At 43.2% G+C, this 18,386-nt stretch overlaps 1 protein-coding gene across 1 annotated transcript in view; it reads right to left on the bottom strand.

Moving 5' to 3' along the window:
• LOC145401884 (haloacid dehalogenase-like hydrolase domain-containing 5) overlaps window positions 1-18,386 on the bottom strand; it is a 161,573-nt gene that overhangs the window by 31,520 nt on the left and 111,667 nt on the right. Inside the window, exon 8 of the mRNA XM_080273992.1 lies at window positions 16,597-16,772. Coding sequence (XP_080130118.1) covers window positions 16,617-16,772 — 156 coding nt within the window. The 3' untranslated portion in view covers window positions 16,597-16,616. The remainder of the gene's footprint in view (window positions 1-16,596; window positions 16,773-18,386) is intronic.

Genomic DNA, 18,386 nt, shown 5'->3' with positions numbered 1-18,386 from the left:
AATTTCCCTTCAGACTGCAACTGTCCCCATGTGACCAGAGCATAATGGTCTCACCAGGTTGTAAGAGTGGCCATTAACCCCTTCGTGCTCAGGAAGTATGTACTGATGTCTGTGCGACGCCCAGTGAGTGTGCCCACGATGAACACTAGTCCCACATCCACCTTATTAAGAGTTCCAGAGATGCTTCCATCAGTGGCAGGAACATAAGAACAGGTGTGTGGATGCAAGACTGGATTATTCAGAAGGGAATAACAGAATTCTGCCTAATATTAAAATAACAGAGACTACAGACCATTATCAGAACTTTCTGACAACACTTTGTAGAAACATCATCATAAAGAAGAGGTTAACTCACAAACTGTGACTTATCTCAATAGAGGGCATGACTTAGACTGCACCAAACCTCAACAGAGGAGCAGTTAAAATAGAATTTCCCAAACTTTTTTTTTTAATGGTGCTCATTACCACTACATTACAGCAGATATTATCCTAGAAACCTGTCTACCCATAATTCAGCATGCCCTCTTTGATCTGATACTCATACAATATTTCTGGTCTTTGATTACTGTGTGTGTGTGTGTGTGTGTTCTTACCTAATTGTATCTTTACAGGAATGAGTCAAGCTCGTACTGTCCCATGTCTTAAACCATATTTATCATACATATCCTTAAATTTGTGAATTGTTTTGGCACACACTGTTTCATTCGGTAGTGCATTCCACTGACCAATTGCTCTGTTTGGGAAACTGAATTTCCTTACGTCTTTATCACCTCTCTTCTTATGCAGTTTTTTGCAGTGTCCTCTTGCTGATGCTTCCCCATAGGTTAAGTAATCATTTATGTCTATTTTCTCCTTCCCTGATATGCATTTATATAGCATTATCATGTCACCTCTTTTCCTTCTCTCCTGTAGTGTTGGTAGATTCAGTTTATTTAGTCTTTCTTCCTAGCTTAGGTCCCTTAAGCTTGGTACCCATCTTCTAGTGGCCCTTTGAACTTTTTCAATCTTGTCTATGTGTTTTTGGAGATGAGTACTCCAGACTACTGATGCATATTCCAGGGTTGGTTTGATGAATGATGTTATTATCCTTCTTAGCATGTCTTCATTTATGCATGTGAAAGCTATTCTCATATTTGCAAGCAGTGTATACATGTTCCGTACCATCTCACTGATGTGGTCAGCCAGAGATAGTCTGTTATTGATAATCACACCTAGGTCCTTCTCTCTTTCTGATGTGTATAGGGTTTTATTTCCTAACATATAATCCCAATCAGGTCTTTTTCCACTTTTACCAAACTTGATTACATGACACTTGTCCACATTGAATTCCATTTGCCATGTATTACTCCATTCATGAAGTTTATTTAATTCTTCTTGTAGCTCTTTACAAGAGTCTGTGTTAGTAATTCTCCTTTGTATTTTTGCATCATCTGCAAACATATTTAGATAGCTTTCATTTCCAGTGTTACTGTCTATATCATTTATATACACTAAAAACATGATTGGTGCCAGCACTGAACCCTGTGGTACTCCACTAGTCACTTCTTTCCATGAAGAGTAATTTCCCCTTAGTACTGTTCTCATTTCTCTTTTTATGAGAAAATCTTGCATCCAACAAAACAGTCTGCCTTGAAATCCTCCTTGATGGTACAGTTTCCATAAAAGTCTTTGGTGTGGTACTGTGTCAAATGCTTTCTTGAAATCTAAATAGATACTGTCCACCCATCCTTCTCTTTCCTGTATTGTGTCTGTTACTCTGTCATAGTAGCTCAACAGATTAGTAACATATGATTTTCCTTTCCTGAAACCAAACTGTCTTTCTGTAATCATATTGTGTTCTAGATGATTTACTCAAGCTTTTCTTATAAGCTTTTCTAATACCTTGCTTACAACACTGGTCAGTGATACTGGTCGGTAGTTGAGTGGATTTTGTCTATTCCCTTTCCTGAATAAGGGGACAATGTTTGCTTTCTTCCAAATATCAGGTAGTTTACCTTGACTCAAGGATTTCTTGAAAATGAAAAATAATGGTTTACTCAACTCCTTTGCACATTCTTGTAGCACCCAACATGAAATTTCATCAGGACCATATGCTTTTCCTCTGTCTAATTTACTTAACTCCTCCTGTATTACTTTTTCTGATATTTGTATATCTGGTAGTATGTGTGGGCATGCATGTTCCACATAGTCCCTCTCAAATTTTTTTTCTTCTGTAAAAACTGACTGGAAATTCTTATTTAGTGCTTCACAAATATCCTTCTCTTGTGTATAGGTGATTCCCTCGCCAGTAATGGATTGTATTTTATCTTTTACTTTGGTTTTGCTTCTGATGTAGCTGTAAAATAGCTTCGGTTGATCACTACTTTTATTTATGATATCCTCCTCAAACTGTTTTTGGGCTTCCCTCCTTATTCTTGTATAATCGTTTCTTGCCTGTTTGTAATTATCATATGCCCTTTCACTATTTTGTCTTCTATATCTATTCCACAACAAATCTCTTCTTTCTTTTGATTTTTTACATTCTGTATTGAACCATTTCTTTATTTTCTTTTCTGCTTCTTTGTGCTGTGGGATGTAATTCTGGACTCCTATTTCATATAATTCACAGAATTTTTTTATATACAGCATTTAAAACTTGTCCTCTACGCTCATTTTCCCAATCAATTTCTAAGAATTACTTCTTTAGGTCATGATAATTTCCCTTTTTATAGTTTAGGCTCTTTTTGTAACTTTCATTGCTGTTAACTATGTCATATGCCATCCTGAAGTTGCAATTTAGTACTGCATGGTCGCTTTTGCCGAGTGGAGGGTGATATATTAAACTCTCAATATCATTTTCTTGCCTAGTAAATATGAGATCCAGCATTGAGGGTACATCAAGTCCTCTTTTTCTTGTGGTTTCCCTCACATGTTGCGTTAGGAAAAACTCTTGCACGAGATCCAGGAGCTTTTGGTCCCAACAGCTTTCTTGGCTTATTATATCTAGAGTATTCCATTTTATATTTGTATTAAAATCTCCAGTTAGTATAATTCTCTCCGATTTCTCTTCCATTTTATGTGGTAATGCTCTTAAACTCTGAATTGTACTCTCTGCCAGGTCCTCATATTCGTCTCTTTCCCATGTGTTTGATCTGGGTGGCATGTACAAATTGGCTACAATTACTTTCCCTTCAGATGTATTGATCTCCACTGCAATCAGTTCTGCTTGTGAGGGTATATCTAGTTCTATTTCTTTGACTTTTAGATTTTTCTTAGTTAATATTATAATTCCTCCTCCTTTTTTTAAGTTCCTATCTCTTCTCCATATATTATATTCCTCTAAGTTTAGTATGTCATTTGATATCCTTGGTGTTAATTTTGTTTCAGTTAGGCATATTATATGTGGTTCATTTTCTCTGACATAATCATTCATCTCTAATAATTTAGTTACAATTCCATCCACATTTGAGTACATCAACTTAATCATCTTGTTTATATACTTGTCATGACATGGTTCTACTACCTACCTCCTTTTTATTCCCTCCTGTTTATGTACCACTTTCGTACCTGCAATCCTATTACTTTGTAAAAAAATGTATTCTTCTCCTCTTCTGATCTTCCCTCATTTTTTGTTTTTGCTTCCTCACTCTTCTCTTTCAGTAATTCCAGTTCCTCTTGTGTTAGGCATCTTTTTATCCATACATTTTTGAACTCATCTTTTTCCATAAGATTCTTTGCATTTTTTAGTATCTCCTCCACAGTGTTTACAATCTGGAAGGTTACCTTTAGAAGTCTTGACTTGCTTTTCTCGTATTTCCCTAACCTTTTCTGTTCCTCTATGTCTTTACTACAGATTTCCTCTGATACTTCTTTCAATAAGCTCCTTACATTTGCCAGCTCCTTTTTGTCTCTTGAGATCTTGTTTTTTACTTCTTCCTCTTCTATATCAGTGATTACTATAGATTTGTTGATATCTACTAAATCTCTGACTAACTTTGGATTGTTTTGGATTATTCTTTTCACTTCCTTTTTAATGCTTTTTTCTTCCACCCTTGTTTCTAAGCCTTTCTTTACTTTCACCATTTCAACATATGTGGTTTCCACATCATTTTTTTAGCTTTGCACTGCTTCATTCACCTGTGTTATCTTCTCCTCAGTATCACTGCTCTGGTCTATTAGACTGCTTACTTGCCTAATTGTCTCTGTATCATTTTTTAACTCTTCCATAATACTCTCGTGGTTGACTACTGTACTTGCCATTTCACTCATTTTCCTCCTAAGTGTACTCACTTCCACTGTTAGTTCATCTATGGTTGTGTCTTGTTGACCTCCCTTCCTAGTTTTTCTATTTCTTCCTTTTGGAAGTGCATCTGCTTCTTTATTTCATCACCCTCATTCTGAAAAGCCATTTCCAGTCTGTGTACACACTCTACCAGTTTATTGTGAGTCTCCATTTCAACCAGTTCTTGGTAGAAATCATCATCCTGCTTTCTACCTTTATCCCTTTTCTTTTCCAAATTTGCTTTACTAAAGTATGTGGCCATTTTGCAATACTAAAAGCACAGAGTACGTACATTCCCTGGGGCAGTTGTAGTCTAAACAAACAATCAGCTGATTGAGAGCATTCTTTCGCCACTTGGTTCTCTTTTCTGTTTGAACAAGTCTTGCTTAAACTTCTTATTTATTTAATTATTTTTTTCTAATAATAGAAAACCATTTAGTCTAACCTGGTACAGAGCTTGACTCATATAAAGATACTAATTTAGGTAATGCCACTGGCCGTGCTGGCTCGGTATGGAGCGCTGTCAGCCCACGTCTGCTCTCCTTGGTGCCTCCTCTGTGTGTGTGTGTGTGTGTGTGTGTGTGTGTGTGTGTGTGTGTGTGTGTGTGTGTGTGTGTGTGTGTGTGTGTGGGTGTGGGTGTATTTTTCCTAGTTGTTGTACTTACCTAGTTTAAGTACAGTATAAAGGATCTGTGCTAAATTCATGCTGTCCTGTTTCCATAATTATTTTAAATTAAATCCAATCAACATGGAATGTAAGAGGTGTGAATGATGAGGTGAAAGAGAGAGAGTTTGTCCACGTGCTCGAGGGTGCAAAAGCTGATGTATGTGGAGTAACTGAAACTAAATGGACAGGTGAGAGGGTGAGAGAATGGGAGTATGGATAGGGTATATGTGCAGGAGTAGGTGAGAATGAGAGGGCAAAAGGAGTGTGTATAATTGTGAGTAAAAGATGGAAGAAGAACATAAGAGAGTATGGATCAGTTGGGTCAAGGATTCTGTGGTTAAGACTGAAAGTTGGAATACAAATGTGGGAGATTGTGTGCGTGTATGCGCCAATGCATGATCGAGCAAGCAGAGTGAGAGAAGAGTTCTGGACAAATGCGGAAGTGTGCATGGAAAAGTTTGGAAGGAATGAGAGAGTGTCTTTGATCGGTGATATGAATGGTAAAGAAGGGAATGTGAAGGTGGATGGAATAGTTGGTGAGTGGGGTGTGCCTGCCGAGATAGATGAGAATGGCAGTGCGTTAGTGGACATTTGTGCTGGGAGGGAGTTGGCATAAAATGATCCACAGGTATACATGGAGAGTGTTAAGAAGGATGGGTGGTGAACTTAATGAAAGGAAGGCAATGATTGATTATGTGTGTGTGGATGAAAGGATGCGAAGATGTGTGATGGATGCAAGAGCTTAAAGAGGATGGGGGAGTGAACTTTCTGACCACTACTTGGTGGTGGCCAGAATCAAGATCCAAAAAAGATGGAGAAATAGAAGAAGGGAAGGACAGGAAGGAGGAGTATTTGCAAGGAGAGTGGAAAGGTTACGAGAGGATGAAAAAAAGGCAGAGTATAAGAGAGAAGTGGAGGAACGATTGGACAAATATGAATTGGAGCAGATGGGGGAAGTGGAAGGTGTGTGCAGGATACTCACAGAAGAAATATGTACAGCATGTGATGTGATGTGTGGGATGAAGAGAAGATGGAGGGGGGTGCAAGGAACAGCATGGTGGAATAAAGAGGTGAGACAGGCTGTGGCACAAAAGTAGAAAGCATACAATGAATGGATGAGAAATAGGGGCGAGGAGGAAGTTGAGAGGCGGAAGAGAGAGTTATATGTAGAAAGAAAGAGAGAGGTGAAAAGATTATTTGAAAAGATTATAAGAGAGAGTAAGAAGAGAGTGGATGAGGAATTTGGAAGGAATTTGAGTGTAATGTGGAGGGACTGTAAGAAAATGTTCTGGAAAGAGGTGAAGAGAGTAAGAAAGGGCAGAAGTGAAGTTAGCAGGGGAGTGAAAGATAAAAATGGTAGATTACTAGTGGAGAAGGGAGAAAAAGTGAGCAGATGGAGAGAACACTTTGAGGAATTGTTGAGCCCAGAGGATGGAAGTAATGCGAGTATAAGTGGCTGGGGAATGGCTGGGAGAAGGAGGGAGGTGAGAAGACAAGAAGAAATCAGTAGGATAGAAGTTGTGGAAGCAATGAAGAAAGTTAAATTGGGGAAAGCCCCAGGAATTGATGGAGTGCATGGTGAAATGCTGAAGCATGGGGCAGAGATAGTAGTAGAATGGATGTGGAAGATGTGGGAGGAAGGTAGAGTCCCGGAGGATTGGAAGTCAGGTATAATTATTCCCTTGTACAAAGGAAAAAGGGAAAAAGAAGTGTGTGGTAATCATACGGGCATTTGTCTTCTTAGTATAATAGGAAAAGTGTATGGTAGGATACTTATAGACAGAGTTAGAGAAAGAACAGAGGAATTAGTTGGAGAAGAACAGGGAGGCTTTAGGAAGGGAAAAGGTTGTGTAGATCAGATATTCATTCTTAAATCTTTAGTGGAAAAGTTTCTAGAGAAGGGAAAGAAGTTGTATGCGGCTTTCATGGATTTGGAGAAAACATATGACAGGGTGGATAGACAAGGATTGTGGAAAGTATTAAGAATATATGGAGTAGATGGGAAGTTACTGAATGCTGTGAAGAGTATGTATGATGGTGCTAAGGCTGCAGTGCGTGTGGATGGTGAACTGAGTGAATTTTTCTCTTTGAAGGTTGGGTTGAAATAGGGATGTGTCATGTCTCCATGGTTGTTCAATAAGTACATGGATGGGGTAATAAAAGAGGTAAAAGGTAGGGTAGTGGATGTTGGAGTGGCCCTGGTGAGCGAGGGTAGTGTTTGGAAACTCCCTGTACTGTTGTTTGCAGATGATACTGTGTTGTTGAGTGAAGACGAAGGGGAGCTGCAGGGCTTGGTGGATGAGTTTGGGAGAGTGTGTAAGAAAGGGAATCTAAAGGTGAATGTAGGGAAGAGTAAAGTGGTGGCCTTTGAGAGAGGTGAAGTCAGTGAATGTATAGCGAGGTTGGATGGTGAGGAATTGGAAAATGTGAGTATATTTAAGTACTTGGGTAGTGTGATGAGTATGGATGGAGGTTTGGAGGGTGAAGTGCTTGAAAGGGTACGGCAGGGAAGAAATATTGCTGGTTCCTTGAAAGCAGTAATAAGAAACAGGGAAGTGAGCATGGAAGTGAAAAAGTTACTACATGACAGTATTGTGATACCAGCTCTAACGTATGGATGTGAAGCTTGGACGTTGTTGGAAGGACACAAGTCAAGAGTGAGAGCAATGGAAATGAGTTACTTAAGAGGAGCCTGTGGAGTCACATGGAGACAGGCTGACAAATGAGGATATAAAGGAGTGTTGTGGTGTGGATGTGGATGTGATAGGAAGCTTTAGGAGGAATACACTGAGGTGGTTTGGCCATGTGGAGAGGATGGAGGGTGAGAGACTGACGAAGAGAGTGTATGTGAGTGAGGTGGAGGGGAGGAGAGGGAGGGGGAGGCCGAGGATGAGATGGAGGGATGGAGTGGAGAGGTATGTGAGAGAGGGGAGTGTGAGTTGGGAGCAGGGCAATGAAATGCTGGGAGACAGGGTGACGTGGAGGTGATTTGTTTGTGGCCACCCCGAATGGGATTGAGGCGTCTGGCAATAGATAGATAGATAGAACTTTTACATACTCACATATTCTTTGCTGGCACCAGCTCCTCTTTCAAAATGTTCCAAACTAAGCTTTTATTTGAGAACTAAATTTTTTCACATCATTTAAATACCTACTCTTCTTCAGTTTATATTCATGTCCTCTTGTCTTTCCATCATCATCCAGAGACAGACCTTCTCTATCCACCGTTACCAGTATTCTAACTGCTTTAAACAATGTATTCAAATCTGCTCTCTCTCTTTTCTCACTGAGCACTTGTAACTTCAGCTTCTTCAATCTCTCTTCATAAAACGGTTCTCGTAAACCAATGGTTCCCAAACTTTTAAGGCCACGTATCACCTTCTAGACTATGACCGAGTCCACACACCTCCCTCCTACTGCCACTACCACTTTTGTTACCATTTATTGATAACTGCCATGTGGGAGCGGACTTCCTCTATGGGTTTTCAAGGCCTAAAACACGCGACGCTTGCCCATCCGCCAGCCAGCCATAAGGGTCCTTTTTGTATGTAGCTTTATACAGGGAGGATCTAAAAGGCTCCACCTACATATTGGTGGGAATAACTCACCATTGGCCATTTTTGGCGCATACGTCACTCTGCTGCTAGACGCCTCATATATATATATATATATATATATATATATATATACTGTACAATAATGTCCCGATATACGATAGATACCCCTAGATGTGATACCTCGGCTTAGTGATGGGGGTACAAATTGCACCAGGCACAGATACCTGATGGGTGAGCCCTGGTTTAAAGATGGGCCCTCCGATGTCGCGCCTGCAGACAACGGGTTGAAATTTTGAATTGCATGCGTTCCCGCTGCCAGCTGAGCCCGTCCGCCTCCCAGGATGTGCAGAAATGCTTGCACAGGCCCCATACCCATCGCTTACCCTGCACTCACCCATATCACTCTTCTCATACCAGCCATCTCAGAGTGAGGATCTCCCTTATGCTCGCCCACCACGTATCATATTGTACCACCAGCACTACGCAAGTTGCTATCGTAGTGCATCATAACTGTGTTCAAGCAGTGCTGTGAGTAAAGCAGCGATTCTGATCGTGTGTACAGTGCGATATTGTGAATTTTAGCCAAAATAAGTGTGATCATGTCTGGTAAGGGTGCTGCACGTGGTGGAGCTGGTGGTGGTGCTAGTGGAGGCCCTAGTTGTAGAGGTAAGCGTCCTGCTAGTGGTGGTGGTGGTGGTGATGTTCCCGCGAAGCATGTCAGTAGGACTGTGTCACTTGAGGTCAAATTGGATATCCTTAAGCGACACGACAAAGGCGAAGGTGCGTGTTCTTTCACCTCAGCTCTCCACCTGGCCCAGTCGACTGTCTCCACCATCATCAAGAAGAAGAGGCCATTAGGGCTGCTGCTAGGGAGGTTGCAACCTTATCTGCCTCCCGTATCACCCGCCAGCGAGAGCCTGCAACGGAGGAGCTGGAGAGGATGCTGCGCACGTGGGTGGCAGATAAGAACTGGCGCAAGGAACCCATGAGCCAGGCTCTTATTTGCACTAAGGCTCTCTTGCTCTAGGACGAGCTCAAGGTAAGGCGCGAGCTTGATGAAAGTGAGACCCTTAAGGCTAGCCATGGGTGGTTTGACCAGTTTAAGATGTGGGCAAATGTCCACCACATGAAGATATACGGTGAGGTGGCGAGTGCAGATACGGTGGCGGCGACAGCCTTTCCTGATGAGCTGAAACACATTATCGCGGAGGGTGGCTGTAGTGTCAAGCAGGTCTTGAATTTTGACGAGACTGGGGTCTTTTGGAAGAGAATGTCCTCCAAGACATATCTTGCAATGGAGGAAAGGTCTACGTCAGGATTCAAGACCTCAAAGGACCTGTTGACACTCTTACTGGGGGGCAACGCGGAGGGCGACCTGAAGTTGAAGCCGCTCCTAGTTTACCACTCCGAGGACCCCAGGGCTCTGGTGGGGTATGTTAAGGAGAACCTTGGGGTTATCTGGAAGTCAAACAAGGAGGCTTGATTAACATCAGATACCTGTTCGTCATATATTCGCTTGTATCTCTCTCGTATGCTGAAGAGATATGTGTCTCGTGAAAATCTGGTGAACAGATGTCTGCTGGTAGTGGATAACGCGCCTAGCCACCCGCCCGCAATGAAGGAATGGGCCAGCAATCCTGAGGTGGTGTTCCTACCCCCCAACACCACATCTTTATTGCGGTCAGTGGACCCAGGGGTGATCGCTGCCATTAAGGCCTACTACCTCCACGATGAAGCAGTTGGTAAGGGCCTATGACAGTGACGACAGAACAACGGTACAACAGTTCTGGAGAGGGTACAACCTATGCCACGCCTGAAGAATATAACTGCAGCATTGGACGAGGTGAGCCAGGCGACGATGAACAGTGTGTGGCGGAAGCTGTGGCCAGAATGTGTTCACTCCTTCACCAGCTTCCCCAAGGGCATGTAACCTCTGCCTGTCAAGCGTGTGCAGTAGGACATTGTCAAGCTGTCACACGAGGCAGGCTTTAGGAATGTCGACGAGGATGACGTGAAGGAGGTTCTTGAGAGCCACAGGGAGGAGCTCAGCAACGAGGAGCTCCTCAATTTGGAGATCGAGCATGGGCTCCAGGAGGCAGAGGAGGAGGAGGAGGAAGTTGTGCCTGAGGTCAGTGCTCTCAACATCAAGATCCTAATGGAGACGCAAACAAAGCTGGATGAGCTTATAGACCTTATGAAAACACACAACCCCCTCCCAGGATGAAGGAGGGACACAGCTAATTGGCTCGAGGAGAGTATGAAAGTGTACAGGACGATGCTGGCGGAGAAGAAGAGGGCGGCCAGGCAGACAACGATCACATTGTTCTTTAAGCAGGCCCCAACCAGGCCAGCAAGTTGCACAGGATCTCCCCAGCCCTAGACAAGCAGAGCATTTCCCCAGCCCTTGACAAGCAGAGGATCTCCTCAGCCCTCGATGAGCAGAGCATCTCCCCAACCTTCAACCAGCAGAGAAACACCGAGGGTCACCTCCAACCAAGGACATGCTCGGCCCATTGTGCTGGACCTAACCTCCAGCCGATCCCTGTCTCCTGTGTCACCTGTGTCTCCACTAAGGCACTCTTCTACTCCATCACTGCCTTCTCATCCCACCCTCCATCTCCCACGCCACTTCGGCCACTGTCTCTGTCTCCCTCACCACAATGAGAGCCACCGCAACTGACTCCATCGCTACCTCATTATTCATCGCAGCGGTCTCCCTCACCACCTCACCGGACATCACAGCTGTCTCCCTCACCACCTCCTCTGTCATCGCATTGCACTCCATCGCCACCCCCAGAGCCATCGCATTGCACCTCATTGCTTCCGCCTGAGCCAGCTCATCACACCCCATCGGCTCTGCCTGAGTCATCGCATCGCATTCTATCACCTCCGCCTGAGTCATCGCATCGCACTCCATTGCCAACCCCCTCTGACCCTCCCCTGGAGATAGGGTTTGAGGGCTTTGAGGAGGAGGACTGAGTGTTGGGGAGCACCACACGTTCCCTAGCCTCGGGGAAGGACAGCAAGGATGATGACCAGGACTTGACATGGACTTACAAGAAGTAAGTGATAAGAGGTGTTTGATATTTTCTAACTTATTTCTTACGATTTTCAGGCTTTATATGTTGCATTCAGTGAGTTATTTACAGGTGTTAGGCTTGGGTTAGCTTCCTTGACAGCTGTTAGGCCATTTAGATTGCCTTTAAACCTGTTTTTGGGCTTATCTTGGTGGGTTTTGGACTTGGTTTGGGGGGGAAACCCAAGGCTGGTAAACAGTCCACATTGAAATACGTGTTAAAAGTACCCATATATACGATACCCCACCTAACGATGGGATTTAACCTAACCAATTAGATCGTTAAACTGGGGTATGCCTTTATATATTTATTGTTAGACAGCTTCAGGAAAACTATATTGGTAGGATAAGGGATCTGTATTTTGTTTTTGTTGATTTGGAAAAGCCTTTGACAGAGTCCCTAGAGAGGTGGTGAAGTGGGTAATGAGAAAGCTTGGCTTGGAGGAGTGGCTGGTTAGGGTGGTTATGGCCATGCATGTGGGTGCTTGCACCCAGGTAAGAGTGAATGGAGATTTGAGTGATGAGTTTTCTGTGAATGTTGGTGTGCATCAGGGGTCAGTTTTGAGTCCCATGTTGTTTATCATGGTACCTGAAGCCCTCTCACATGACTTTAGAAACGGACTTTCTTGGGAGATGTTGAATGCTGATGATTTGGTGTTGATTGTAGAGAATGAAAGGGAGGCGGAGGAAGGGTTTAAGAAGTGGAAAGATGGTATGGGGCACAAGGGCTTCAGGGTAAATACAGATAAAACAAAAGGGATGATATCTAGGGTTGGTGGCAGTATTGTCAAAGACGAGGAAGAGTGGCCATGTTCAGTTTGCCACAAGGGCGTGGGAAGTAATTCCATCTTGTGCAGTGTTTGTGATAAATGGGTGCATAAGAAATGTAGTGGTATCGGAGGTAGAGTGCGAGATAGTGCTGATTTTGTGTGCATGGCGTGTCGGGGATAGCAGGTGGAGATTGTCAGGCGTGAAAGGATTGAACTTGCTGGTGAATCTCCTGAGTGTGTGGAAGAGTTTTGTTATTTAGGAGACATGTTGTGTGCTAGAGGCGGGGCTGGAGCTAGCTCTGTGGCTAGGGTGAGAAGTGGTTGGAAGAAGTTCTGGGAGCTGTTGCCTCTCCTGACATTAAGAGGACTATCCCTACATGCTAAGGGGTCTTTGTATGCAGCATGTGTTAGGAGTGTAATGATGTATGGTAATGAGACCTGGGCAGTAAAGGAGGAGGATATTCGCTGGCTCAGACGTACAGAAATGACAATGATTAGGTGGATGTGTAGTGCGTCCCTGCGTGCAAGGTCTGGGGGGACTGGGTTTATGATGGAAGAGTTGAGAGGTAGGATGGGACTGGAGTGTATTGGTGTTGTGATGACGAGAGGTAGATTGAGATGGTTTGGACATGTGGAGAGGATGGGGGATGATAACTGGGTGAGGAAGGTGAGAAGTGTTAATACTGGGGGTGGGGTTATGAGGGGTAGACCGAGAAAGACATGGGACGAGGTCATTAAGTGTGACCTCAGGGTTAAAGAACTGAACAGGGAGGCTGCAATGGATCATGCAGCATGGAGAGCCACCATTAGGTGACCAAGGCTGACGCATACAAGCATATTGGAGCCTTTAAAAACAAAACGATGTATATATTGTACAGTGATCTGCCCACTACCCAGACATTTTTAGCTTGGGCCTTCAGAACCCAAAAATGGCCCCAAAACGTAAAAAAAAAAAAAAAAAAATCAGAATTGTGTTCACCCATAATTTGAACTTGGTCCGCAGCACTAAACAGCTGTGTTTACACAGCCCCTTTCTTCCTCCCCTCCCGGACCTCCCCAGTTACTGCCTAACAACATCCAGGCTAGATGCTCACCGCAGTGGATGCTGCACGTACTCATTTTTGTGAATAAATAGTGAATAAACTTCAATAACCTGCCACTAGACCACATGGGAATTTACAGTGTTGTGCAGTGTTAAGAAATTAGACTTTAGAGTGCAAAGGATTAAATGCAGAGTGTAAACTGGCGGTTGAAATTGGCATGGCACAAGTAAGAACAGAATGTGCAGTGTTAAAAAATTATAACTCACAGTGCAAAAGGATTAAGTGCAGCACAGCACTGGATTATTGTACGTGCTTCAAGAGCATTTTCACCACTGACAGAGCCTTTAGAGGTGGCAGGTTAATCTTCGTGAATGCCACGGACTTGTTGTAAGTACCCTGTACACTGCTAAATATTTTCCATACCTCAAAATCCTGATTCTCTGGTTCCTTTTCAATTTATTTCATGCTTTCTGTCCCTTATTTGTGTGAATAGGGCCATAAATAGGTGCTATGCATGTCCGGTATGGAGTTATGCAGGTGGTTGTCTGAGTTAGGCTGGGTTAGGGTCCATAAGTACCAGTGCAGGAGGCAAGGGCCCAGTATCCGGATGAACCCACTTCCCATACGTGCCTTTGGCTGTATTACCTCGAATAATGGGAGGATTACTGTATATATATATATATAAAATGGATAGATAGATACAGTACAATCCCAGCTATCCGGTAACCAGACATACGGAATACAGTAATTCCTCTAATATCCAAACGCCCAATATCCGAACATCCCCACTAACTGGACATAATCATCCCGGGATCCAACATTCCCAAAATGGTCCGAAAACCGCAAAAAATTCGGAAAAAAAAAAAAAAAAAAAAAACCCCACCCGTAATTTTAACTTGCCGCGCGTGGCGCGGGACAGCTTTATTGTGGCGCGTCATTCCTCCGACGTCCGATAGAGCGCCGCTGCATCCTCCCCACTTTCCGCCTGTCTCTCGCTGCGAGTGCACGCTCGTCGTCATGGCTGCCCACGTGCTCGCTTTTGTGGTGGTTCATTACCTGCTGCAGGCACTCCTGCTGCTCTCGGGCCTCTTATTAGTGTGTGTGATGATGGCCCCGCCGCCTGAGAAGAGGAAGAGAGTGGTGTTGACTCTGGAGAAGAAACGGGTGATATTGGAGAAAGTAGATGCGGGGTGGTCTTCTTCCCGCATTCTCCGCGAGTTCAACCTGGCCCTATCTACTTTGTTCGATATCAAGAGATCCTGAGACAAACTCATGCAGTACACGGCTGACTTCTCGTCGAGAAGCAAACGCAACATGGAGAAGAAGGTGATGTTTATTCCCAAGTTTGCTGAAATCGACCGCTCCACATTGATTTGGTATCGACAGCAACGTGCTGCTGGTGTGATGGTATGTGGAACGGAGCTGAAGGCTGCTGCTGAGAAGTTCGCCAGGCTTCACGACGCCCTAGACTTCAAGGCATCCGAGGGTTGGCTCTTCACGTTTAAGTTACGGCATGGCCTTACCAACCATAAAGCTCATGGCGAAGCTTTGGACGCTAACGAAGATGGAGTTGACAAGTTTCAGCACAAGGTGAAGGGCTTGATCGACAGGGAGGGCCTCACTCTCAGTCAAGTCTACAGTGCTGACGAAATTGGTTTATTCTATCGCTCTTTGCCAATGAACACTCTAGCCGAGGAGATGTAGAAGCATGTACCTGGCTCCAAGCTCTCCAAGCAATGGCTATCTGCTTTGTGTTGTGCCAATGCTAACGGCATGCACCGGCTTTAGCCCATTATTGTTGGCCGTGCAGAGCAGCCTCGGTGTCTTCGTGGGGTGATGGATGTCCTTCCTGTCGTCTGGTACCATTCTTTGAAGGCATGGTTTACAGCCCAGATCTTCAAAGACTGGTTCCACCGCCACTTCGTCAAGGAGGTCATCAATTACCAGACGAAGACACTGGGAATATATATATATATATATATATATATATATATATACTGTATATATATATATATATATATACTGTATATATATATATATATATATATATATATATATATATATATATATACAGTATATACTGTATGTATATATATATATAGGAGAACCTCTTTGGTCCGGACCCCTTTGATCCGGACTTCTGTTAATTTGGACAAAATTTAAAAATAATAAGCTCCAAAAATATGTTGAAAGTAATTCTAAAGTCATTTTCAGTATCGGCGCGGAAAGCGATCGTCATTCATTTAGTCTTGGATCACGCTAGGCTGTGATTTCTGGCCTAGACAACAGCATACATCACTACACTGCCATGTATTAATTAGCATTATTATGCACTTAGAAAGGCTCTCTGAAGCACCTTTGCTTATCCATGTAAATTTATGAGGGCAGGGTTTTCACAGTGTTGTCATAAATGCGACTCCAAAAAAGATGGCATTAGTTACTGCACTACCTACAATGCACACAGATATCTTGAGCCTCATCTTTATTTATGCTTCATGATGGCTCCTCTTAAAATATTTATTAATCTCTTCAACCTGGTGATATACTTTTCTTTCACTGTTGCAATTTTTCGACTTTATTTAACGTGGGAAGGCTACTGGTAATGAAAGGGTTCAGTAAAAGCTATTTCTAATGCCACTAGTTTGAAAAGTCTCTCCTACACAGAATAAAAGCTCCGAAAGTAGGAAGAACAAAAGAAATGAGTCATTTGACTGAAGGGGTTAATGCCCAAATGCAGAGTAATTACTTGACCTCACAAAATTGTAATGCAGGTAATTAGTCAATGACAAAAGCATCTGCCGTAGTACTCCGAGTCATGCAATTATGCCACACCTTACAGATACTCTCTGCATCTTGCACATCTTTCCACAGCTCTACAAAAGTCCTTCTGCCAACAGGTTAGTGTGTAAATATCAAGGATATACTACCAACAAGATGGATGCACTTTTCTACCAATAAGAACGACTCATAAAAAATATTCAAAACTCATGGAAACATTCATCTGGCCTTAATCCCTTCAATCCAGTGATACATTTTATTGCTTTATTCTTTCTCTCTCGACAATTTTTTCGGCTGTTGGGAAGATGTCTTGCAATTACGGGTATATGAAGGCTATACCTAACTCCCTGATTCACAGTCTCTCTAAGCTGAACAAAATTCACTGAGGATAGCAGGAATAAAATGAAAAATACAACTAGGTGCAAAAGGGGTTAACATTCAAACCTGTGCTACTTCCGAGAGCCTCACGAGAAGTCCTCCTGCCTGTAGATGGTGTGAATGGCCTCAAGGACGCACTGGGCAGTGAGTGATGGCTCCTGCAGCTTAGCCTCCACGGGCAGGAAGTCTCGTGGACAATGCTCAGGTAACTGAGATCCACACTCCTCATTGTGTACTCCAGTCTGGAATGACAATAAAGCAGGAATATTTATTGCTGTCCACTACCATTATCATTCGTCATTTTTCTCAAATGCAATGGGGTGAAGGAGGATTCATACAACAAAGAAAAAGTATATGAACTATCAACATCATGCTCAGAGAAATGGGCCAAATTCACAGAACACTCAAGAATCCGGAATCCTCAGTCCTGGCTCCACCTCAGAGGTCTAACAACTTTGTGAGTGTGTGTAATTCACCGGGTCGGTCAGGATCACTTGATGGTCGTGTTTGTCAGCTTTTACCCTCCCGGAAGGGAGCTGAGAGCTCATATAGTCCGATCTAAGGGCAAGGCTGTGACCTTCACACACACACACACACACACACACACACACACACACACACACACACACACACACACACACCCATCCCCTTGCTCAAGGGGGACAGTAACCACCCACTTCATCAGTGAAACTTTTCGCAACCTGAGCGAGGCGCGAACTCCCATCCACCAGTTGGCAAGCGGGAACGTTACCACTGCACCAGCAAGGTGCAGTAAAAGGTGAAGGTTTGAATTACGCACACTTGTAGTAGAATCGAGGTCACACCACTTTACTTCATCTCGCCTCCTACATGTGTGTGTGGGTGTGTGTGTGTGTGTGTGTGTGTATAGTAAACCCTCGGTATAACAAACTAATTGGGGGGAGGGGTGGGTCGTTATATCCGGAAGTTCACCATACCCAATGGTTGTTATTAACCATGGGATTACCAACCCATGGTCGCCATATCCGTGGAGTCATTCTCTCCTACATGCGCAACATTAACTTGCTCTAAGGAGTTTCACATGGAGAATTCAACAGTTTATGTAGTTATACAGTATATGTACAGTAAATTCCATCCTGTATGAAGTTGTACATATTAATACAATGCCTATAATGTAATGTAGTACAGTTACAGTACACTTACCATGCCCGGGAGCGAACTTCTGCTGGACATAGTGACCAAAAGTTGCTATATCCGGTGGAAGTTCGCTCTGGAAAGGGTGGGTTGTTATATCTGAAGTTCACTATAAAACGGCTCGTTATATCGAGCGTTTACTGTATATACAGTATATGCATAAACATATATATATATATATATATATATATATATATATATATACACTCAACCCTCGACTATCACACCCAATTGGTCCCGCTATGGCTGCGCTATAGCCGAAACCGTGATAGCTGAATTGAAGAACTCATGGTAATAATTCTAACTGGTGCCATGACCTCAATATTTACCCCTAAGATACCCTTCTTGTACCACATATTAACATATAATAGTCTAAAAATGAGCATGTTTTATGATGTGATCATGATTCTTATAAAAAATACCTCTCAGTTGATTCATTGATATTATATTTCTTCCCCACACTTCGCTTGGTCTCACTACTGTCTATAAATTTCAAATTTCCAGTTTATCAGCATAACTTAGGTTCTTCCTCTTCTTTATTTCCCTGCCAGGTGCCGCAGCATTACGTTGGGCAATGGTAGGGGGACAGGGAAGGGGGTACGTTGGCCATGGTCATATCACAAAAAAGGTTATTGTTCTCGCTATCACTGTTTACAGTCTGAGGGCATACAGTTGAATGGTTT

This window comes from Coenobita brevimanus, chromosome 57 (genome assembly GCF_032717465.1).
Source record: "Coenobita brevimanus isolate Jiangsu-jjx chromosome 57, ASM3271746v2, whole genome shotgun sequence".
In the NCBI taxonomy this organism is placed as follows: Eukaryota; Metazoa; Arthropoda; class Malacostraca; order Decapoda; family Coenobitidae; genus Coenobita; species Coenobita brevimanus.
This window is presented reverse-complemented; position numbering and strand designations above follow the sequence as displayed.